Source organism: Myxine glutinosa, chromosome 2 (genome assembly GCF_964187855.1).
Source record: "Myxine glutinosa chromosome 2, kmMyxGlut1.1, whole genome shotgun sequence".
Lineage (NCBI taxonomy): Eukaryota > Metazoa > Chordata > Myxini > Myxiniformes > Myxinidae > Myxine > Myxine glutinosa.
Window position 1 is genome coordinate 255,508,233 of NC_136262.1, and position 24,319 is coordinate 255,532,551.

A 24,319-nucleotide genomic window follows, 5' to 3' on the forward strand; every position below is an offset into this window, starting at 1 on the left:
TTTTTTTTTTTTGGAGTTGAGATTTACACAAGGAAGTAGGCTATGGGTGAAAAGACTGGGAATATGCTGCATGTGTGAGAAGTGTTATGATTTATGGTAGCGAGACATGGGTAATGAACGTAGAGCAGCAACGAAGGCTGGAAAGGGTGGAAATGCGAATGGTTCGGTGGATGTGCGGAGTATCGTTGAGAGAGAGAGGAAGACAAATGATGAATTGCGAAAGATGATGGGAATAGAGCCTGTGATGGATGCTGTGAAGAGGAACAGGTTGAGATGGTTTGGTCATGTGTTGAGGAAGGATGAAAGTGACTGGTTGAAAAGAGTGATGGAAATGAATGTAGAAGGAAGTAGAGGACGGGGAAGACCGAGAAAGACTTGGCTAAAAATGGTGGAAGAAGAAATGCGGGCAAGGGGGTTAACAAGGAGAGATGCAGAAAATAGGGCAAAATGGAGAAGATTGTCATGGGGACCGCAAGGCTAACCCCCGCTCTAGCAGGGAACATGGCCTTAAAATGCATGTTGTTGTGTTGTTGTATCTGACTATAAATGGTCAGATTGGTGTTTTACAGGTAGTGTGTTGCACCACCAAGTGTGCCGTCCCTTGACTGATGTTAAGCTGGGTGTCCTGTCTGCTAAAATTTATTTGTGGACATTAAAGATCACAGTTGTCCTTCGTGAAGGGTTAGGTGAGCTATATCGGTGTGGTGCCCCGGCAGAATTGTAACCCCAGTTGTTACTGCTTCGGCAGCATTAACGTTCTACATAGGCCATGGTACATGATGATGGTGATGATGAAGGATTCCACAGTAGTTTTCCAAGAAGAGTCGGTGAGTTTTCACCGGACCCAAAACAAATTCAAAATTCTTCCCCTAACCTATAGGGGGCACTACAGCAGCAGCAGTGACGCAATGGAATCGGCTTGTTCTTGTCACCTAACCAACTCATCCACCTAGTTTGTCATAACTTGTCCATAACCTTTTGAGATATCAGGCTCACAGACAAACACAGGTGAAAACATAACCTACGTCCTCCTTCAGGAGCGCAGGTAAAAATACAGGTCATGACATTGATTCTTGATTTTAAAATTTTCGAATAAATGTCAATAATTCATGTGATACTTTTATTCATACACACACTGATCTTTTGTCAACCACTCTTAGAAGAACACACTTGAGAATCTCAAAAATTCCTCCCTATAGATCCAAAAAGTCCATTGTCTCCTCCTTTGTAATACCTCTGCCACCAAAGATGGATGGAGGTTATGGTTTCACCCCTGTCTGTCCGTTTGTTTGAATGTCTGTGAACAAAATATCTCAAAAAGTTATGGACAGATTCGGACGAAATGTGGCAGGGAGGTAGCGTATGTGACGAGGACGAAATGATTCGATTTTGGTGAAGATCCAGATTCGGATCCGGCTACTAGAATTTTTAAAGTGATTCTTCACCATCAGGAGATGGGGCCAAAAACAATGCATAGCAGGATATCTCAAAAAGTTGTGGATGGATTTGGTCAAAACTTGGTGGACCAATTGGGTGTTTGACCAGGACGAATCGATTCGATTTTGGAGAAGATCTGAATATGGATTGTGATACGAGAATTATTTAATTTTTAAACCAAAAAAACCCCCCAAAATTTTTACATTTTTAATCATTTTGATTTTTTTGGATTCAAATCATTAAATTTGATTTTAAAATAAAAATAAAATAAAAAACAAAACAAAAAAAACCCCCAATATTTTTTTTTAACCAAAATGCGGAAAAAATAAAAAATAAAAATGATTCTTCACCATTGAGAGATCAGGCGAAAAGCGACATGTTACAGGATATTTCAAAAAGTTATGGACGACTTATGACTAAACTAGGTGAAAGAGTTGGTTCGGTAATAAGAACAAGCCGATTCGATTTTGGTTCAGGTCCGAATCCTGATCCGGCCTAATATTGGGATACAAGGCATAAACTGTTCAGCCTGGCGGAGGTGTGCGCTCTACTGAGTGCCGTTCTAGTTTCCCCCTGTTTCCCCCTCTTTGTGTAGAGGGTTTTCATGGTGGTTAATTTCGAGAAATCCGATCGGATTACTTATTGTCCATGGACTAACCCATACTATCACGATCACGTTATCTCACAACAACAATATCCCTTATGAATTATGATCTACCGGTAGGAAATTTGACAAGGATACCTGCACACAGTGGCCCACTCTTTATCACGAGATACCAAGGGGGTCTTTAACGTCCACGACTCAAATGCAGACAGGGTGTTCTTTACATTCCTGTCAGAACGACTGTCAGGCCCTGCCGTCCTCACATGTAGCTTACTGGACAGAACCGTCAATGAGACCCGCAGAGCGAGTGCCCCAAAAAACGAGCTTGGTGGTAACTTAACCTTCCTGTTGTGCTCGCAGCAATGTTTTGCAATAGTGTGCTGTTACATCACACCGTCTGGTGTTGGGTTTGCGATCATGGAGCATGGGGAGCATGATGGTGGGTGTGAAGGTTGCGAGACCTGTAGCTGGTGGTGGCGGTGCTGTGCTTACGTATATTGTGTCTTTCTGCAGAACATTCCAGCACCAGCAGTGACACTGTTGCAGAAACCGAGAAAGAAACGACAAGGAGTGAAACGGTCAATGGCTCAGGTGTGATTATAATATCCCTCGGTGGACGCACTGCCCCCTGCTGGTATGAAAAAAGTTAACTTTTTCATACTCTGCTGCCGTGTACCAACATGGAACTTTTCCAAAGAGTGGCTGAGCTATCGCCGGCACCTTGCCCAAATTCTTGCGCTAACTTACAGAGGGCATTGCATCAGCTGCACATCCGTGCCCTCGGCCAACGATGTTACCCCACAGACGTGTTCTGCATACGTTTGAGAATCACAGATTTTCAGGATTTAACTCACTCTAGTTTTTTTTTTTTTGGGATACAAGATCGACGCTCGTGTAAGAGCTAACATCAATCACAAAAACAAAAACCAACGCACAAAACTTACAATAAAGAGACCGGGAGACAAGATGAGGGAGAGAGAGGCGCACAAGTACAACAGCAGAGAACGGACATCGGGAGATCTGTGGGAGGGAGAGGGCTTGGGGGGAGGGGGCATGGGAAGGCGGGGGGGGGGGGGGGGTGGGAGAGGTATAAAACACATGGATACTGCTAGAACTTCCAGGATTTGTATTAACGGGGAAGAAAAGATCAAGGTTTTGGATGGGGGAAGATAAGAGATGGTGGTGAACAGCTGTTTTAAAGACCTGGAGGGAGGAGTGGGATTGAAGAGAGTGAGGAAATTTGTTCCAGAGGTGGGAAAAAAGAGGAATGAAGGAGTGAAGGTGAATAGAGAGTCTTGATTTGGCAGTTTAACCATAAGAGGGCTGCAGGTAGATCTTGTGCGACCTGTAGGAATATTTGGGGGACAGAGCCCAGAGAGAGCTGGGGGAGCAAGGCCGGAGAGGAGTCGGTAGAAGATAGATAGGTTCAGGTAGTTTCTAGACAGGATAGACAGGGAGTTTCTTTCCTTATTGATGACATTTATCATATTTGGTACATTAGTTATTTTTATTATTGGGTTTGGGGATTTTAAAAATTGTTTTACTTTTCTACCTTCTTTTAAATGTTGCTGAAGTTACATTGGACAGATGTTTGCTCATTATATCACTGCCAGACAAAGTACTTATGGTGTGTTCTTCTTTGTATTTTTTATATTGATTCCTCCAGCCTCTCTTGCTGACCTGAGTGACCTCCTCGGTGTGTTTGGACTTCTGGAAGCCACTACCCGTGATGACCTCTTGAAAGCAACTCTAAACCGCATTTCCACCTCACCAGCACCCGCAGACCTCTCCCCCTCGGACTCTCGCTGTCCTTCACCCCCGACGCCTGTATCAAGCTTCCACTCCCCCTCCAACACCAACCAGTGTGGATCACCATCACCTTCAGAGTCACCACTCCAGCCACCTGTAACCACACCTAAAACCCCACCACCACCACCACCACCATCACGTCCATCAAGGTGTGCATTATTTCAGCAATGACATAAAATAAATAGAGGCTTTCAAAAAAAGTTTGATAAAAGAGCGTGTGCAATCATTTCTGAAATCATTGAGGAGTGGGCAGTTCTGCAGAACTAATCAATGGGATGATAGATGTCCATTTAGTGACCTAATTTTTCTCATCATGTTTTTTTTGTGAGGTTGATCGATTAAAATGATTGTTTCTTGATTTATTCAACAATATTCCATCATCGTATTATTCTACAACCCCCATATAAATCTCGCAAGTTCTCAGGGTTCGGTTCGTGGACGAGGTTCTTCCCGACGCACATCCCGCTACGACCTTGAGAACGTTCGCTTCCTGCATTTGTTTCGCCCTGGCGAGGAAGGGGCATCACCTGGGATGGGGGGAGCCATCGCTTTCCGCACAGGCCGTGTTGGGAGACCATCAAAATATGACATCCAGGTAATTTCAAAACAATCAAAAATTGTACATAATCATCCTGTCATGCAAGCCATTAAAGTTGCAGGACACGATGAACACAATAGTTCGAAAAACTACAAAAACCTTTACTAGGTGAGATGGAAAGAAGAAAAGGAAAGGGAAAGTGAGAAAACGAGTGAACATGGAAGAAGAGTTCAATTGTGGATTAATTTAAATAATTTGAACATAGATATTTTAAATAATTAATTTAATTATTAAATAATAATTAAATTATTTAATTAAATTATTAAATAATAATTAAATAATTATTGAAGAATAAAATTATTATGTAAATTTTTTTAATTTTATAATTACCTCCGCCACCAAAGGTGGTTATGTTTTCACCCCTGTTTGTTACTTGCCAGAATAGATTCCGGCAAGTATGTTGGTTGGTTTGTCTGTCTGTCTGTCTGTTTGTTTGTGCGCAGCACTATGTCTACATCGTTGCGCATAGCATCGCCATACTTTACACACATATTTGTCTTGCCCTGGAATAGACTGTGCCCAATTTTTAACTCTCTAGGCCCAAGGTCAAGCTCAAGGTCACCCAAAACGTGAAGTCGGGGGGGTCGAGTTTTCATTTAAAATATATTTCAAACCACTATTAACTCTAGAAGTACAAGAGATATGCATACACTTACTGTTACTGACATATAGGAAGTCACATACGACATTTCATTTGGCACCATGACCTTTGACCTTGAGTGACCTTGAAAGGTCAAACTCGAGGTCAAACATTGTTGTTTTACTAATAACTCTGTCAAACATTATCCGATTCCCTTCTAACCAACACCAAAATCTTCATTATTCAATTCCCGAAAAATAACGTGGCATAAAATGGTCACAAATGCTTAGTTTTAATTATTATACATGTATAGATTTCCCGCCATTTTGATCCAAAATGGCTGATTTTTAAAAAAGTACATTCCAGCAAGTCCTCGGTCTCTGACCGATTTTTCATCTGTCTGTCTGTTTGTTTGTGAACAAGATATCTCAAAAAGTGTCGACGGATTCGGACGAAATTTGGCAAAGATGTAACATGTGTGACAAGGACGACATGATTCGATTTTGGTGAAGATCAGGATACGGATCCTGCTAGTATAATTTTTAAAGTGATTCTTCACCATTGGGAGAGAGGGCCAAAAACGATACATAACAGGATATCTCAAAAGTTGTGGACGGATTTGCACGAAACGTGGTGGACCAATTGGGTGTGTGACAAGGACTATTCAATTCGATTTTAGTGAACATCTGAATATGGATTCGGATACTAGAATTATTTAATTTTTAAGTGATTCTTCACCATTGAGAGATAGGGTGAAAAGCGATATATAACATATTTAAAAAAGTTATGATGACTTATGACAAAACTATGTGAATGAGTTGGTTCGGTGACCAGAACAAGCTAATTCGATTTTGGTTCAGGTCCGAATCCATATCCTGCCTAACATTGGGATACAAAACAAACTGTTCAGCTTGGCAGATGTATGCGCTCTACCAAGTGCTGTTCTACTTTAATTGTTATTAATTTTTTTAAATAATATTTAATTTTTTTAATTAAATATTATTTTATTTAATAAAACATAGATGTAAATTTGTGAATTAATTAAAATAAAACAAACTTAAATCGAAACGAACATAGATGCAGGGAGAGAGCTCAACAGGTAATTGCCATGGATCAGTACCCAAAGAGAGCTGGAGAAGTGAAACATGGCATCATCAACTTATGTAATTTTGACCTAGTATAGCAAGGCTCATGCCTAACGTTTTGACCATCGTGTATTCTTCATCCAGTCCTATGCAGGAAAAATGTGTCAGCTGTTAAATACCCTCGAAGAGGAGGAAGAGCAAAACGGGAAGAGTGGAAGGGTAGGAGGAGGAGGAAAAGATGGAGGGGTAGGAGGATTAATATACCCATGATATAAGGTGAGATGCATCATTTTCATCATTGCCCGCATTATTGCAGTGATAAAACGATGGGTCTCACCTTCTAAGTTGGGCATATGTTGTCCTCAAGTCACCCCATTTCTTTCCGAGGGTACACATTGTCACGCTCATCTCTGAGCTGTCTAGCCTTGTTTTGATTCTTGGCCCAGCTACAAACTGCCACCCTGGTGTTTTGCATGCATGGCGATGCATCAATGTGTAACTATCCCTTTGGTGGACATTAAGCCAGGGGACCTGTCCGCCCACCATTGTTAGATGCTAAAGATCCCACGATGTCCTTCACGTGGATTAGGTGAGCTATCGCTGACACCCTGAACAAATTACAACTTCCGGCACACTCAGTTGAGCATCATGCATCAGAGTGGAAATCCGTCCAGGATTTTAACTCCAGCCAGGAAACTGCTCAGGCGACGCTCTGTATAGAGCATGGTGATGATGATGATGATGATGATGTACACATTGTCTGTATAGTGTTACGTGTTACCACGCCAAAGTCCGGTTATGGTGCCCTTCATAGTCTTGAGAGGGAACGCGGCAGAAAGATTTGTTATTTTGAGTGTTCTAAACCATGGTAAAACCACACCAATGCAATTGTGTAGAACAAAACAAGTAATTATATTAAGAACTCTCACATACACAATAATAACACTCTTAAAGAAAGTACCATGAAAACAATACATATGATGGTACCATCATTCCCCCAATACTCTCCAATCAATAAACTCACAATACACCAAACATGAGTGGAATGTAACAATCCCAAAGTCCCTGCACGAATCCCCACGCTGGGCGAAGGTTGAAGTCGTGCAGAACGGCAAGAACAACAGGCAGGTATCGGCGTGGATGCGGACGAGGAGTTACGAGGTGAGAGGTCGGGCAGATGGCGGCACGGTAACGATCCCCCAAAACGTGAGTGCAATCCATGCCCCACGTCCACCAATGATTAAGCCAATATGGAAACCAATGGCGATCAACACGAAGAGGTCGATATGGGAATCCCAACGACAAAACACGATGCACCAGGCGGACGGCCTCCTCGAGGAAAAATGGCAGATCGGCCTGTAATGAGGCGCTTGCTTTCCCACCAACAATAGTTCACACTTGGTACCAAAACCTGAGACGCAGGTTTAATTGCAATCGCAATATAGGACGATGTCGTGGGCAATCCCTTTCACGGGAAGCCTCAATTCATTCGCAACCAATATCGAGGAAGTCCGCTCGCAGCCTCAATGCAACTCACGGCCGTCTCTTTCCCCTGCCAATTCCTCCTCTCCTCTTCCGGTTTCTCGTGTTTTTCTTTTTCCTCCACACACAAACATTTATTTTTACCTTTTACTAAAGTCATCTCCATTTCACAAAGAAATCTTAACAACAATATTACCTGAAAATAAAAATCCTACAAGTATAGAATAACAACAAAGGTGGAAGTGACGAATCCGTAACAATAGTCATGGATAGAAACTACTCTGTAACCAAAACATCAGGCCTGAGTTTTACCTTCCAGGCAATTGATCCATGTTGGGGGCTTTTTGTTTGTTTTTCCCTCTTTTAAGTATAAATTTTCCAAACTAGAAGTTATTTTTGTCGACATAGATAATTCCTTCAGGTTTCCCTGTACCTCAAAACAACACTCGTTTTTGACTTTTGAAGGATGTAGTACAATATTTGTGGAGATAATGAAAGCAGGAGAGAGTTGGATGGAGCATGAACATAGAATGCTTCATTGTGTACTAATTGTGTGAGGGAAGTGTTGGGAATATATATATATATATATATATATATATATATATATATATATATTCCACTTTGACATTATGGAGTATTATGTGTAGATCAGTGCCAAAAAAATCTCAATTTAATCAATTTTAAATTGAGGCTGTAACAACAAAATGTGAAAAACGTCAAGGGGTGTGAATACTTTCTGAAGGCACTGTATATATTGTCTTGTGACTGCTCTCAGTTAACACCGGGAGAGTCACGGAAGGCAATCGAGCGTTACTCCAAGGCATTCAGTTCAAATGCGGATTTTTATACATGGGGGAAGAAAGGGAAGGGAAAACCGAAGGGTCTTAACTGTCGCGATCACCAGCAGTTCCCGAACCTGCGAAAAATAAACTCAAACAAAAGGGGTTTAAATGTACAAAAAGAAACCGGTTTATTAAAACGGATGCTGATACCAAGAAAACGCGATGGTAAACTAAGTTTCCAAACGGGACCTCTCCCACACCAGACTTGAACACAGATGAAGGGAATAATAACCTGGATAAAATAAAAACGTGTGGTTTATCGTGCACTTAGCTATGATCAGCTCGTGGTGGCTCGTCAGGAATCGTCCAGGCCCCGTGTGCACAGTCCAGACCCGGCGGTGTTCCTCGCGGGAAGAAGTCCGCAGTCCGCTCATCCACACGCCACCTCTCCCGTCAACTGCAGCTCTCAATCCCAGACAAACAGGGGAACGAGGAGACGATGCTGGCACACAACCGCTCGCACCAAGGTCCAGGACGGCAAGAAAGGAGAGTAGAATTGTCAGCGCACAGCCGTCCACCGTCACCCAGAACACGAGCAGGCCAAAATAATCAGGAGAACAAGAAGGCACGAGAACAAGAAGGGCCAATAGCAAGAAGGAGAAGAGCCAAGAGGGAAAATCGTCAGCGCCCAACCGTCTCTATCCACATCCAGCACGAGAAACAGAAGAGGGAGAAAAAGGCCAAAGAGGACAAAATGCCAGTCGGACGTGGTTTTTACGTCCCGGCGCTGACGTCATTGGCGCTTCTCTTCCAATCGAGTCCCTTCTTACCCCGGCCTTCCTGTTGGTCAACTCCCACCCATTCACTGTCCCTCTGGGCATGGCTCTCGGCCTGTCTTTACTGATGTGTCCCTGCCAGTCGGGATTGTCAGCCCTAGTGCTTGATGCCTGCCTTCCAGTTGGTTTTTATTGTTATTTAGTGCAATTTAATGGGCACTTCCGAACTAGTGTCTATGGTGCGGTGCCAAATGGGACAAAGGATAAATCACCATGGGTAAGACGTACAAGGGATAATTTATCCTTATTCCCTAAGCTAGTTAACATGCCCCGCCCCCTCGTGACGGGGACAGATATACAACTTATCCGACATCCGGGCTAAACAGGTACTTATTACATGGTGGTTTCTACACGACAATCGGAGCAGGCTACCTATACAAATCTACCTGGTCTAAAGTCATCACTACCCCACCGACATAACTTATATATATATATACATATATACAGTATATTTAAATTAATTAAAATTGACATGCTATAATTCAACTGTAATGTGACTAATATCCTTATCTTATCACTCGATCCCCATTAATGTAACACATGAACCATTTAAGGATATATATTTGATTAATTGGAGCATCATAAAAACAATTGCATTTGTTGTTATCTAAAAACCTCACAATGAGAAGATTTATCGTATTAAGTTGCTGCAAATTTACTGACCGAATGAATAATTGACTGATTTGATGACTACTCGGATCATCTGTTGGGCTCCGTTCTTCGTGGTTTTGACCCTTTCAGACCAGTACTGTACCACTATCAATGGTGGGTGTACAACTTCAATTGTGTTCAAAAGTCACTCAATCCGGCAGTCCAGCATCACATAATTAATATTTCATGCATGTAGCTCACGATTTAACTTAATCTACAGAGGTTTTATTACATTACCCCAGATTCTTAACCATTACGAAACATTATCAGACGTTCCATTACCAAACACTTTAAAATTCGAGAGAGACACAGAGAGACAGAGAGACAGAGAGACAGAGAGAGAGAGAGAGAGAGAGAGAGAGAGAGACTGACTGTTTCTTCCTTTTATTACAAGAGTACAGAAAATCAGTTATGTTCAGTCATAAAGAAACAAAACACAATAAAAATGGTCTCAAGGAAAAGTTATTATCAAATCATCATCATCAAGTGTGCATATGACATCATTAAAAACCCACTTTTCTTTAAAACATGTTAAATTCTTGTTCATTTAAAAAAACCGGTATTCTAGCTTTAGTCTTGCATTTACAAGAGCCTTAAGGGTGAGCAGTACATCATATGACGAGTCAGAAGCGTTTCCCATTTTTTTCTTCCTGGATTTATAAATTGCAAACTTGGCCTGGCCAATTTAAAAATTCATTAAAACCACATTCCTAAGGGAAGACGGTCCTAAAACACCATAAATAAAAACATTGTGATTGAAGAGGGAACCAAGCTTCACAAAGCGTTCCTGAAGGAATGTAAAAAGAGGTTGCAATCGTTCACACTCAAGGTATATATGCGGTAGGGTTTCAATGGATGCACAGAAAGGGCATAGATTAGAGTTAGCAGTAGAAAACCGGTTCAGTAAAACATTATAAGGTAAAATCCAGTGTACAAGTTTCCATTGAATATCTCCAACATAGTTTGGAGTAGGCAAGAGATAAAAACTTCGCCAATTGGGGCAATTGGGTGGTATTGGGGGTAAAACATCCCGCCATCGAAGCCTCGGGTGCTCAGAAAATGTTTTTGCGTATAAAATTTTAACGTACGCGTTGTACAAAGTTTTCTTTGGAAAGGCGGGAAGGGATAATGCAGTATCATCAGGGCTGTTCAGGCCAGGGGACAGATTAAGTGGCGGGCTGAAGACTAGGAGTTTGGGGAAGTCACCCGCTGTTTCCTCGGGGGAAGGGCCAAGTTCCTCGCAGGTATTACGATACGTTGTGGATATCCCTTGAAGGAACCGAGAGATGATCCTGACAGATTTTATTCCGGTTTTTTGTGCCACAGCGGCAGCACTCAGCCGGCAGCTCCCAGACTCTGTCATGAGGTCTTTCACTCGCAGCAGCTTGGCATCAACAAAACGTTGAACGAGTCCCCTATTATTCAAGCTGTTTTCCAGGAAGGGGTTGTAGCATAGGGGCTCATTCAACAACATTTCCATGTTGTATGTTGCCATTTCACGGGAAAAGGACAGGGTTTGCCAGGCGTTCATCACCCCTTGGTAAAAGGTGGGCAGCAAGGATGAATCGATTTGATGAGGGTTCATCAAGAAAAGTTCTCGGCCGTAACCCAGCTTGCATGTAAGCTGCAATATGCAGTTAGCCAGAGGCCTCCAGAGTAGGGCTTCATCTCCATATACAAGTTGGCGCACGATATGAAGCCGGAAGACCATAATCCGGCTGCGGATATCAATAAGACCTTGGCCACCTTCAGTGAGTGGTAAGTATGCCACGGGGGGTTGGAGCCAGTGTTTCCCGCTCCAGAAAAAGTCGACAATGCTCTTTTGCAGTGTAATAAGAAGGCTCCTGGGCAGTTGTAGGCATATCATCTTATGCCATAGCATAGAGGCGACAAGATTGTTAATGACGAGAGTTCTTCCGTGGTACGAAAGTTGAAAAAGAAGTCCTTTCCAGCGGGCCAGTTTTGCCATTACCTTGTCCGGTAATCCCACCCAGTTCTGCTGCTCAAAGGTGTTGTCTCCGAGGAAAATACCGAGGTATTTAATGCCACTTTTCTGCCAGTTCACTCCTCCTGGTAGGACAATTGGCGGGCAATCTCCAGGTCCTATCCAAAGGGCTTCACTCTTCTTCCAGTTTACCTGGCCTGAACAAGCCTGACAATATGTTTTTAGTGCCTGAGCCACCGCAGTGACGTCAACACTATTTTTTATATAAATACAGACATCATCTGCATAGGCAGAGACTTTTAGCGGTGTGGTAAGAATTGATCCAGTGAAGCCAGAAATGTGCGTACGTAATTGGAGCAGAAGAGGTTCGATGGCAAGAGAGTATAAAAGTCCAGATAGCGGGCAACCTTGCCGTACTCCCCGTTGTACAGCAATGGGGCTACACAATACTTGATTAATTTTAAGAACACTGGATATATTACAATACAAAAGTTTAACGTACGAGATAAAAATAGGTCCAAACCCAAAATTCTCTAAAACTCTAAAAAGGTACATGTGGTCAATACAGTCAAAGGCTTTTCCTTGGTCAATAAAAAACAGACCAACATTCATATTAAAATTGTTACAAAACCGAATGGTATCACGGATAAGAAAGATATTATTAAAAATAGTACGTCCAGGAATACAAAAGGATTGATGTTCTCCTATTAGTACATTCATAAAAGGTTTCATTCGATTAGACAAGGCTTTGGCTAAAATTTTATAATCCGTACATAAAACAGAAATAGGACGCCAGTTCTCTATAAGTTGAGTGTCCGCTTTCTTAGGAATTAAGGTGGTGACTGCTCTCCGGCAACTCCACGGCAGTTGTCCATCCTCTAAACATTCATTCAATACCCGCAATAGGTGAGGTCCAATGGCGTCCCAAAAAAACTGGAAAAATTCACTAGTCAGCCCATCCAGTCCAGGGGCTTTATCAGGTTCCAAGGCCTTCAAGGCAGCGGTGAGCTCAGGTAACCTAAGAGGATCCTCCAACTGCTGCTTCTGATCCTCCGCCAATGTTGGAAGGTTAGAAACAAGTTCCGATATTGCATCCTGGTTAATGTCATGCCGCATAAACCGTTGTTTAAAATGTTTCCGGGCACATTCCCTGATTCTGCCATCTTCATAAAGGAGTTCCCCATCATGGAGCAAGCGTGTAATCATTGACGAAGAGGCCCCCCTTTTAAGGCTGAAGAAGAATTTGGTTGGAGCATCAAGGTCGTGTATGTACCTCATCTTCAGGTGCAATAAAGCATTTTGTGCTCGCCTTTCGGATATGGAATTCAGTAAGGCCGTTTTTCCATGGATTTGTTGCCTCATTCCCTGGTAGCTCACACTTGCAGTTCCCTGAAGCTGTTCCTGTAATTCCAGGATTTCATCTTCAAGTAAGGTTGTGGTTTTTCTTTCCTCTTGAACACCATACGCACGATATTGTTGGCAGAACAGTCTGATGTGCGTTTTGGCATTATCCCACCATTGTCTGAGGTTTGAGAAATTCCTTTGGGAGGCAACCAGAATATTCCAAATTTCCGGAAAAATGTCCTTAAATCAAGTAAGTTGTTATTAAATTTCCAAAAAGCACTCTTGTGTTTCGGGCAGGGGGCAGAAATTTTGAGAAATGTTGCGCTGTGGTCCGAGAATCCTGATGGGCAAATTTTGGATGACAGAACGAGGCGTTCAAGTGGAGGATTAATATAAAACTTGTCCAAGCGAGCAAGTACAATATTACCCTGAATGCATCGACACCATGTGTATTGCCTGATTGATGGGTGCTGTACCCGCCATATATCTGTCAAATTCATTTGTTTTAAAAATTTGGTGAGAGGGATTGTGGAGGCAGGATGGGGCTCTGCACTGTTCCTGTCTAGTTGGGGTTGGAGGGTGCAGTTAAAATCTCCACCAATACAAACATGATTGTCTTGGTTTTTTAGGGCGTTTTGGCTGTCGAGGGACGTTAGGTGTGTCCCAAGGTCATTAAAAAAAACTCGCCGAGCTACAGGCGTACTTGGGGCATAGATATTAAAAATAGTATAGAATTTTCCACAGTAGTGGAATGCTAGGGATCCCTTGTGTATTTCGTCGAATTTAAGCGATGAAGGCGAAAAGGAGGGGCTAAGAATTATTGCGACACCGCCTTTGCGGGAGTCACCGTTACTAAAGAAGGACAGGCCGGGGAAGAGCCTACACCACTCTGCGACACAGCAGTCGTTGGCATGGGTCTCTTGTAAGAGGGCAATGTCAACTTTCTTCTGTAATAAAAAATCCCTTACTTGAACTTTACGGACAGAGCTACATCCTCCGTTAATATTCAAGCTACAAATGGAAAAACTCATTACAGCTATAAGGAGGAGTGACCACCACTCAATTTTTTGATAGCAGTTCATTCTTAGCTTTTTGCAACCACTTCTTTAAACGGTGACGTTGGGAGGAATTGAAATTAAAAACGTGGGGCCGTTTTACCATCAGTCTAGCGGAATGTATAAAATCAGGTAGCTCCGGAAAAAAGGTTTCTATAACAACATTCCTTTTTCGGAATGTGTCCTTAAGAAACCTTTTTATCTCGGAGGGAGGGATTGGAGGGATTTCTTCTTCCTTAAGGCTACCACATTCACTAACAGAGTCATCTATATCAGATGGCTCAGATGGTGTGTCACACTGGTTTTCATCATTTATCTCCTCACCGTCATCACATCCCTCCACGTTATCGGATGGGGCATAGTCCATAGAGGGAGGGGACGGGGAGGGAGAGAAATGAGCCATCTTCAGGGGAGGGGGGGGGGTACTAATTTTTGCGGTTCAACCATATCAGTTTCTAGGTCAGTAGACAAGGGCGAGGATTCATCCACATCTATGTCCTCCAATACCGAGAAACGATTTTCTGTGACGAGGGACAAATCTAGGCCAGAGAGGAGGGGCTGTCGGTTTTCAGTTGTAGGTTTTTTTAAAGAGATGAACGTTTTCATCTGTTGTTTGCAGATGTCTTTTTCCTTTTGGGCAGACTAATTGAAACTCGTCCTGGTTAGTGGGAAGAGATTGCAAGGGTTTGGGGGGAGGGGGGGGGGAGGGAGGACGTGATCATCGGGAGGGGATTCCCATCGGCTACGACGGCGAGAGAGGTAGGATCAGTTATAGCAGGCAACAAGCTGTGATTGGACGATGTCGCCTGGGGGGTGAGATCTATCGTTAACAGGAGATGGCTGCAATTAGATCCTTCAGTAGAGGGAGGGGCCCCTGTTTCAAGGGGAGGGGAAGGGGGTACGGCGGGGGGGTTTGGATTGGTGGTAAGAGGGCTTGGGTCGGTGGTGGACAGATTGGGATCAGTGGTGTTAAGGCTTGGGTCGATGGTGGGAAGGTTCGGGTCGGTGGTGGGAGGGCTTGGTTCGGCGGCGGGAGGGCTTGGTTCGGTGGTGGGAAGGTTTGGTTCGGTGGTGGGAAGGCTTGGGTCGGTGGTGGGAAGGTTCGGGTCGGTGGTGGGAAGGTTCGGGTCGGTGGTGGGAGGGCTTGGTTCGGCGGCGGGAAGGCTTGGTTCGGTGGTGGGAAGGCTTGGGTCGGTGGTGGGAAGGCTTGGGTCGGTGGTGGGAAGGCTTGGGTCGGTGGTGGAAGGGTTTGGACCGGTGGTGGGAAGGTGGGGGGGTTGCTTATTCCCGGTTCGGAGGGGAGGTTGTACTTGTGGAGAATTCTCTTTTCGGGGGCAGTCATGCTTAACATGCCCAAATTGTCCGCAGCCAAAACATTTTAGAACGTTGGTGGACACGTACACTGTATATTCGTTCTGTTGATGTTTTAATTTTACTATAAGGTTTAAATCCTTCTGGGAATTTTTTAAAATCATAAACACTTGCCGCCGGAATGAAACCACGTGCCTTAAATCGTTGTTTCGTGACCCGAAGGGAATCATGGAGATACGAGACACGATGGTACCGTATCGGGACAACTCTTTAATTAGTACATCGTCGGATACAAATGGGGGGCAATTTGATATCACGACTTTTATCGCTGGGCTATCTAGTGGGGAAATCATTACAAATAAATCTGGATCGATTGTCAAACCCTGTTCGACAATTTGTGGGACACAATCCACGTCGGACAAAAAAATAACGAACCGCTTGTTCATCCGCGAAGCGGCAACAACCTTGTCGATCCCGACAACACGACCGGTTGCGAGGACAACGTCCTCGACACTAACCTCACGTTCCGGAGGTACACAAAAGAACCCGTGCTTACGGGTCAGGCTCTGAAAGGCTGTAAATCGAGATAGTGCAGCTGCCATGCTGGAACAGCTGCACTTACAACCCCTCCCCAACTCGGGGAGGGTGAATATATAATACAATCTTCCCTACCCGAACTCCGGGAATGGGAATCAATCAGACCTCTCCGATTTCCCTAACTTCGGAAAAGGGAGGCAACAAAACAAACTGAAGGAAAGATAAACGAAAGGAAAAAAAGGAAATAGAGGTTTAAGATGAAGGAGCAAACACCGATCGGGCGACGCCCAAAAACGGCGAACCCTTACCAGCGATCACCCTGTGCTCTCCGGCTCTCTCTCCCGTCTCAACGTATATGGGAATCACCAGGAAGACTCCACGAACAGGCACAAGGACACAGAGGGGGGAAAACGGGGGGGGGGGGGGGGGGGGGGAATGGAGCAACAACACAGAGCACTCACAGGCCTCCACAAGCAGACGCCATGACAGTACAACCAGCATACAAACGGCCAGCAGGTGGAGAGAGAGAGAGAGAGAGAGAGAGAGAGAGACAGACAGACAGACAGACAGACAGACAGACAGACAGAGACAGAGACAGAGACAGACAGAGGGGGGCGGACATATTGGGAGTGTGTGTGCCATAGACAGCTTGTGATGATCACACTGATTGCAGAAGCATGAATGATAAACTTGTGTTCTTTCTCAGAATGTCGAGCAGATCGCAGCACTCCGCGCGATCACCTCGTCCACACAAGCCCAGTTCCCGACTCCGAGCACCCCAGCACCGACTATGCAAGTACAACCAGCACCAGCGGTGACCTCGTTCTCCCGCACGGACTCCATCACCTCGGGCACGGTGTCGAGTACTCGGTTTGTGAATCGGCCAAAGAATGTGGCTAAAGTCCTCAGCAAAAACGTGGCTTTCACTGTATTCTGCACGAGGAGGAGTCAAAAGATTTTTACCCCTTTTCAATTTTTTTTCCCCGAGCCAAGAGCAATAACTTGTACTCCAACAGCATCAGGAGACCCACCCTCCAATGGGAGGCATGTGGGACACTGGCAGGTAACGACATCCAAAAAGACACTCATCTGTGCCCAGTTTAGTTGGCACCGATCCATTCTTTCATGTTTGGGGGGAAAAAAGCCTTTTGATTCCCCCTCAAATCGGATACCATTGTGAAGTAACACATTAAGTGGTCTTTTATCATTTAATTGGTGCTTCGTATTGCATATTTAAAGGTGCAATTCCATAGTTTACAAACTTCAGGTGATTATGATAGATTCCCATTTTGCGTGACATGGATTTTATTTTTCAGAACAATCCTGATATTAAAAGTACAATGGTATCAAATACATTTTGTATTGTAAAAACTTCCACTTTCCCACTTGAAAAGATGTCATGTCAAACAAATATCGCCCTTCTGTTTTTTTAATGCACGAAGACTGTCAAAGGGTGTCATAATGCCGTGACGTTGCATGGGAGCATTGGGAGCAAGTTGTCTTTCATGCACATTGCAGGTCTTGTGAATGCTCAGGGGGACATGGAATATGCGACTTTCGAAATGGCATATGATTTCTACATGAGGCCTTTTACACATGCGCTGTGCGTTTACAATGACTCGGTTCTGCTCGCCGGGCTCTTTTAACCTACAGTTATTAATGGACATCTGTAATTGAAATCGTCTTTTATACATAATTTTCAACATTTAAATGAAAGAGTGACAATTTCAAAACGGTTAACTAGAATTGTTTTGTTGCTGAATGTAAATCGGGCTCATGACAATATAGGAATACGGGAAATATCAGTGGATGATGGGAGTCGGGTTCCCATCATTTCCTGTTCATACAATTAGCTAGCGGCGGCAGTGGTTACAACACACTTACACATACATGCACACACACACACACACACACACACACACACACACACACTTCTCCTTTCACCAATAGATGCAAAAATCTGGTATAATTTTAATTTTTCTTGAGGCCCCACAACCAAACAAAAAGATAAATATTTATGATGACACTTCCAGTCCATACAACTCCCATCCACCCCCACAACATGATTAATGGCAAATATCATCATTTTAAACTTACCCTGTGCATCGACAAGCCTCAAATATGATCTTCCCATCGGTGTTAAGAAGCACAAAGGTTTGGTTGGAACGAGCCATCTACGAATATTCGGCCTTTCACGGCCCACATCGTTGGGAGTTTTTGCAATACGGACAGCAAGATATCAACTTTTTGGCGGAGTTGATCAGGAAGTTATCCAACTGTTTCATTGTGCAGAGGCACACTCCTTTCTCGCAGGTACGTCTACAAGTACTTTTGGCTTCTTTAAAAGTTTTTTTAGTCGTTTCATTCTACAATCCTTGTCTGCCAGGCCTGAAAGATGTCCATTGTCTAGGCCATCCTGAATTCCTTAGTTACTAGGGGTTTCTGCAGAGACCTTCTGTCCTTCTTTCTGTCTGTGGAACCAACTTCTACATCCTCTTCAATCTCATTTTTACCTCCACGTCTTCAAGACAACTGTCCACCACCATCTCCGATCATCTCCAATCCAAAACCATGATCTATTCTACCCTCATTAACCCCACCCCCCCCCCCCCCCCCCCGTCTCCCTCTCCCCCCCATCACTCCATACAATCCCTCCCTCCTTCCAAATTTCCAGTTTTCCCTCTTGAGAGTTTTCTTCTGTATCTACAGTATCTTGTCCACCCTATGCATCCTCTCCTGCCCCTCATTCCTCCCCATACCCATTGCTGTCCAAGTCTGCCTCTATCTTGGCCTTCAACTTTGCTTTTGGTGTTTCCCCCCTCTCTCTACTGTTCCTTTTGTCCTGTTGCATCGTGGTCCATTCAGTGCACAAGCTAACTCTTCCACGAGCCTCGACTATGTAATTTTAAAAAAATAATTGAGGAATTCTGTGTCTTCCTGCAGCATTTACCTCTTTCGTCACAAGACCTGCAATGTGAATTTTATTTGACAGAACTTGCACCCAATGCCCCATGTGACGTCACCATGTATGATGCACCTTGACAGCCCTTTCTGCGTTTCACCTGTGCATCATTGTGCTCGGTGATCGTATTTCAATCAAATTGACTGTCTTCTTGCTTTGTTTTCCTTTCAGTAATGGCCTTTTGGAAACTGGAGTGACGGAAGAATCAAACATTTACCAAAAATACATCACCAGGTACGAATACACATTTGTTTTGTTTAAGTACATACTACCTGTCAAACCAAAGAGCTGGCTTAACTAACCTGGTCAAACGAATGCAAATCTTTGTTATCTTGAACAGGAATACAATATGGAACTAGAAAGAGCAAACAGAGATTGCAGACCCTCGCCAGGACGTGTTTTTCGTGATTTTAAGGCTTTTGTGTTAAAACAAACATGGCGGCCGAACCACGTGACTGACGACGTCCTCATTTTTTTTTTCTCCACCAATTTATCCATAGATGATGCTCAAGAAATTTCATCTTGATCGATGAAGTTTTGTACTTGTCGAATTATGACGTCATAATGGAGTCACCTATGAAATAATTAACATATTTTATTCCCCATGGAGAATTCTTTACAATGAGCCATGCCTCCATTTTTTCTATTCAGCGCTTTCGGAGATATAGAGGTGCAAAGTTCTTCGGTATTTACAAGATGGCGCCCGTACCACGTGACCTATGACGTCATCATTATCATTTTAAAAATTCTGCAGGAGGAGTTGCACCTATGGTGAACATTTCCTGTCAATCGGACCAATGGTTGCAGAGAAAATGATATTTAATCTGTGCGGACAAACAAACAAACAAGACAGACAGACAGACAAACGGAGTCAAATGCAATACCCTGTCCTCTGGCGAGGGTAATAATGAGATAAGAAAACTTTCCAAACTTCTGTGGTGTTATTGATTGGATATAACTTAACAGTTGTAGATATTTTGATACAGGTTGTTATGATTCATCCAGTCGAATGAAACCAGCAAAAGTTTATCTATCTATAATTCCATTAATCTCTGTGTGTATGTGTGTATGTGTGTTTGTATGTGTGTTTGTATGTGTGTATGTTTGTCTGTGACCGCTGTTTCTCGACAACTACCGGTCCGATATACTTGAAACTTGCCAGGTATATTGCTGGGGACCCGAGGATGTGCCTTTTCAAGGTTTGAAATTAATCGGACAAGTAGTTACCGAGCTATGGCGATTTCTTTACCAAACACCGCAAGCCGTTCGCTTTGGACCAAACTATTTCATGTAAATAGAGGGGGGGGTTCTGTGGTCGTTGCGAATGGACCAAACCATTCATGTAAATAGAGGGGGGGGTTCTGTGGTCGTTACTGCCACGTGGTTTCAAAGTTTTTTTTTGTTGTTGTTTGCACGCATGTTTTTTTGCACCCACGTACGGGCACGCCCTAGGATGTTTACACACACACACCCCTACACAAATTTTTTTTTTTTTTTTTTTTGGCAAGGAACGGGCACCCACGTACGGGCACGTCCTAGCTTATATATAGTACGGGCATGCCCTAGTCTATCTATAATTCCACTAATCTCTGTGTGTATGTTTGTTTGTATGTTTGTATGTCTGTGACCGCTGTTTCTCGACAACTACCGGTCCGATATACTTTAAACTTGCCAGGTATATTGCTGGCGACCCGAGGATGTGCCTTTTCAAGGTTTGAAATTAATCGGACAAGTAGTTACCGAGCTATGTCCAAAAACGATTCAACCAATCAGAGAGCAGCGAGCTATCACGTGTGCCGAACGTGGCGAACAGACTCTGCCTCGGACGGCACATTTGAGAGCGTATTCATTTATTTCACGTTGGCAAACTATGTTGGCGTTAAACTATGTTTTAAAACTAATTAAAACTACTTTGCGATTCATCGTAACTGCGATTCGTAACTGCCGTTCGCTTTGGCTTTGCGAATGGACCAAACCATTTCATGTAAATAGAGGGGGGGGGGGGATTGTCACCGTACTCGCAAGCCGTTCGCTTTGGACCAAACCATTTCATGTAAATAGAGGGGGGGGATATAATTTTAGATATATATATAGTACGGACATGCCCTAGTAATTGAAAAAGCTGGGATGTCATGGGACAATTTTCAAGCTTCTTCTTCACTGAAACATCTGCTGTGAACAAGGCGAGTGGATTTTCGCAGAAACGTTGGCTCCACCGACTTGTGATTCCAGATTTTTCAATTATAAATTTTTACTGAGTAGATAGATATTTGGTTGAGGAAAGGTGTTGAACATACAACTGAGAAGATAATTTGTCATGTGGTACATTTATACCAAATAATTAACAAAGTCTGCATTTGTATCTATCTGCTACTAGTACAATGAAGAGCCTCCACTAATGCCCCCTGGACTTTATTTGCAAACAGAAAAGACATTTTAGGTTTCTGTTGTTGTATGTGTAATATATAAATATATATATATATTTAAATCTTTTGTACTTTCACAAATATTTAAAAGCCATTCTGTTAATGGTACTAAGATCAAGTTTAAATACAAATTATATTGGAAATGTTTGTTGTGCCAATGGGATAGACGAGTATGTAAGACCCGTCCCTTTGCTGACCGGTTTAATCAAAAGACAGCATGTTGTACTTCGCACACATAATTCATGTCTATCGGTGTCTCAATGAGGATGTAAAATGATGTGATCCACGAAAAAATGGATCTTTTATAACTGTTGTCGTTGTTGTTTTTGTTGTTGATTAGCCCCGGTCAATTCTGCTTGAACTGATCCTTGACACCGAGATAACCAATGAATTTCATGAGAGTGACCCAGAGGCCAGAGATCCCTTACATCTAAGATATTGACTGTTGTTGTTGATGTTGTTACCTCCGCTACCAAAGGTGGATGGAGGTTATGTTTTCACCCCTGTCTGTCTGTCCGTTTGTGAACAAGATATCTCAAAAAGTTGTGGACGGATTTGGACGAAACTTGTTGGACAGGTTGTGTGTGTGACAAGGAAGAGTCGATTCGATTTTGGTGAAGATCCGGATCCGGATCCAGCTTGTAGAATTTTTAAAGTGATTCTTCACCATTGAGTGATATTGCCAACCAGGTGGAGGAATGCTTTCGACTGAGTGGCGTTCTAGTTGTTGTTGCCATTGCTGCTGTTATCATGGTTGTATTTGTAGTTGTTGTTTGTGTGCTCCTGTGTACTTTTATATATATTTTTTATTGCTTCGGGAAGTATTACTATGTATAATTTTGTGTGCTCCTTCCATGTCCTCACACTTTATCCTAAAGGGTCCCTTGTAGAATAATAATAAATAGCACCGCAAAGCGGGCGTAACCCCTCAGCCCATGCATGGTGAAAGGAAGCATTGATGATAATTTGTTATTTGAAGCGAAGTTGTATACCGAGTAGGAACTGCAAGTAATGAAATTTCTGCCCATGAACCCAATAACCCATTTCGCGCCCATGAACCTTCCTCTACTCAACTCCAACACACACTGCAAAAATGGATTTAATCAGACAAGTCGTTCTGCTCGAAATTGATGGAAACCAATTTCAAGATGGCTGCCGTGGCGGCCATATTGAAAATCGCAGCGCACCCATTTTCGAAAGAAACCTTCCTCTACTCAACCCCAACACACACTGCAAACATGGATTTAATCGGACAAGCCGTTCTGCTCGAAATTGACGGAAACCAATTTCAAGATGGCTGCCGTGGCGGCCATACTGAAAATCGCAGCACGCCCATGAACCTTCCTCTACTAAACCCCAACACACACTGCAAACATGGATTTAATCGGACAAGCTGTTCTGCTCGAAATTGACGGAAACCAATTTCAAGATGGCTACCGTGGCGGCCATATTGAAAATCGCAGCGCGCCCATTTTCGAAAGGAACCTTCCTCTACTCAACCCCAACACACACTGCAAAAATGGATTTAATCGGACAAGCCGTTCTGCTCGAAATTGACGGAAACCAATTTCAAGATGGCGACCGTGGCGGCCATATTGAAAATCGCAGCGCGCCCATTTTCGAAAGGGACCTTCCTCTGCTCAACCCCAACACACACTGCAAAAATGGATTTAATCGGACAAGCCGTTCTGCTCGAAATTGACGGAAACCAATTTCAAGATGGCTACCGTGGTGGCCATATTGAAAATCGCAGCGCGCCCATTTTCGAAAGGAACCTTCCTCTGCTCAACCCCAACACACACTGCAAACATGGATTTAATCGGACAAGCCGTTCTGCTCGAAATTGATGGAAACCAATTTCAAGATGGCTACCGTGGCGGCCATATTGAAAATCGCAGCGCGCCCATTTTCGAAAGGAACCTTCCTCTACTCAACCCCAACACACACTGCAAAAATGGATTTAATCGGACAAGCCATTCTGCTCGAAATTGACGGAAAACCAAAAGTTGCCGGACGCCCGGACGACGCCCGTGACGACAATATCCCTTAGCTTAGCCCATTGGGCTGAGGGGTGAAAATGGAGCCATTGAAACAGCTACATTAAACTTCGAATCCTGCTAAAAGGAGATGTTTTGATTAAACGGGCATGACGTTTTATAACTTTGAAATACTCATTCCAAGAAAATCGATTATTAGTTATTAGTCTTCCAATGGTACCATTTTTATTATTCCATGACAACAAGAACCCTTACGGATAAAGCATGATGGACACTGATGGACAGCACTCCTTTAGTAATAGAAGATGCCATGTTTTCTATACTTCCAGATTTGCGGCATCACAGCTGTGTGGGTACAGCCATTGCACTTACCAGTACAAGGAGCACTACCATTGCACGGACTCGGAATGCAATTTTCAGGTATTCGATTGTGTATTGCATGTTTGCACTGTTTGTTTATTGCCAACTCATGTCCTTGTAATTCATGTTACTGAACAGTGATGGTTCCAATAATCTTTGCTCTGCCTGTGATTTATGTACGTGCTAGTCCATAAACCTTTGATCAATCTAAAAAAAAAAACCTAAATATCTGTGATAAGTGATAACAAAGGGATCACCAAGGGTAAGACTCCACTGGGGCCCGCAATCCAATGATGGTCATATTGTTTTTCGGAATGCCATATGACCTTCACCTTCAACATTTATGGATAGAGTGTAAATTAAGAAAATGTGTAAATTAAGAAAATGTGTAAATTAACTCTTTGAGTACGGGATTTTTTTTGATAAAAATACCCCCGGTACGGGATTAATTTGGCATTTTGGTACGGGAATGCCACCACGTACTGACGATCTATTTATAGGTAAAGTCGATGACGTGT

General features: G+C 43.2%; 1 protein-coding gene across 4 annotated transcripts in view; it reads left to right on the forward strand.

Annotated features, from left to right (window-relative positions):
• Positions 1 to 24,319, forward strand: part of CASZ1 (castor zinc finger 1) — a 242,081-nt gene that overhangs the window by 170,417 nt on the left and 47,345 nt on the right. For 3 of the 4 annotated variants that reach the window (XM_068105889.2, XM_078772441.1, XM_078772442.1), the window contains 6 exons: positions 2,555 to 2,632; positions 3,708 to 3,999; positions 4,268 to 4,445; positions 16,763 to 16,926; positions 19,190 to 19,252; positions 23,771 to 23,861. In XM_068105889.2, the coding sequence (XP_067961990.2) occupies positions 2,555 to 2,632; positions 3,708 to 3,999; positions 4,268 to 4,445; positions 16,763 to 16,926; positions 19,190 to 19,252; positions 23,771 to 23,861 (866 nt within the window). Of the gene's footprint in view, positions 1 to 2,554; positions 2,633 to 3,707; positions 4,000 to 4,267; positions 4,446 to 16,762; positions 16,927 to 19,189; positions 19,253 to 23,770; positions 23,862 to 24,319 lie in introns of those variants that run through there. The other variant, XM_078772443.1, reaches the window with a different exon arrangement.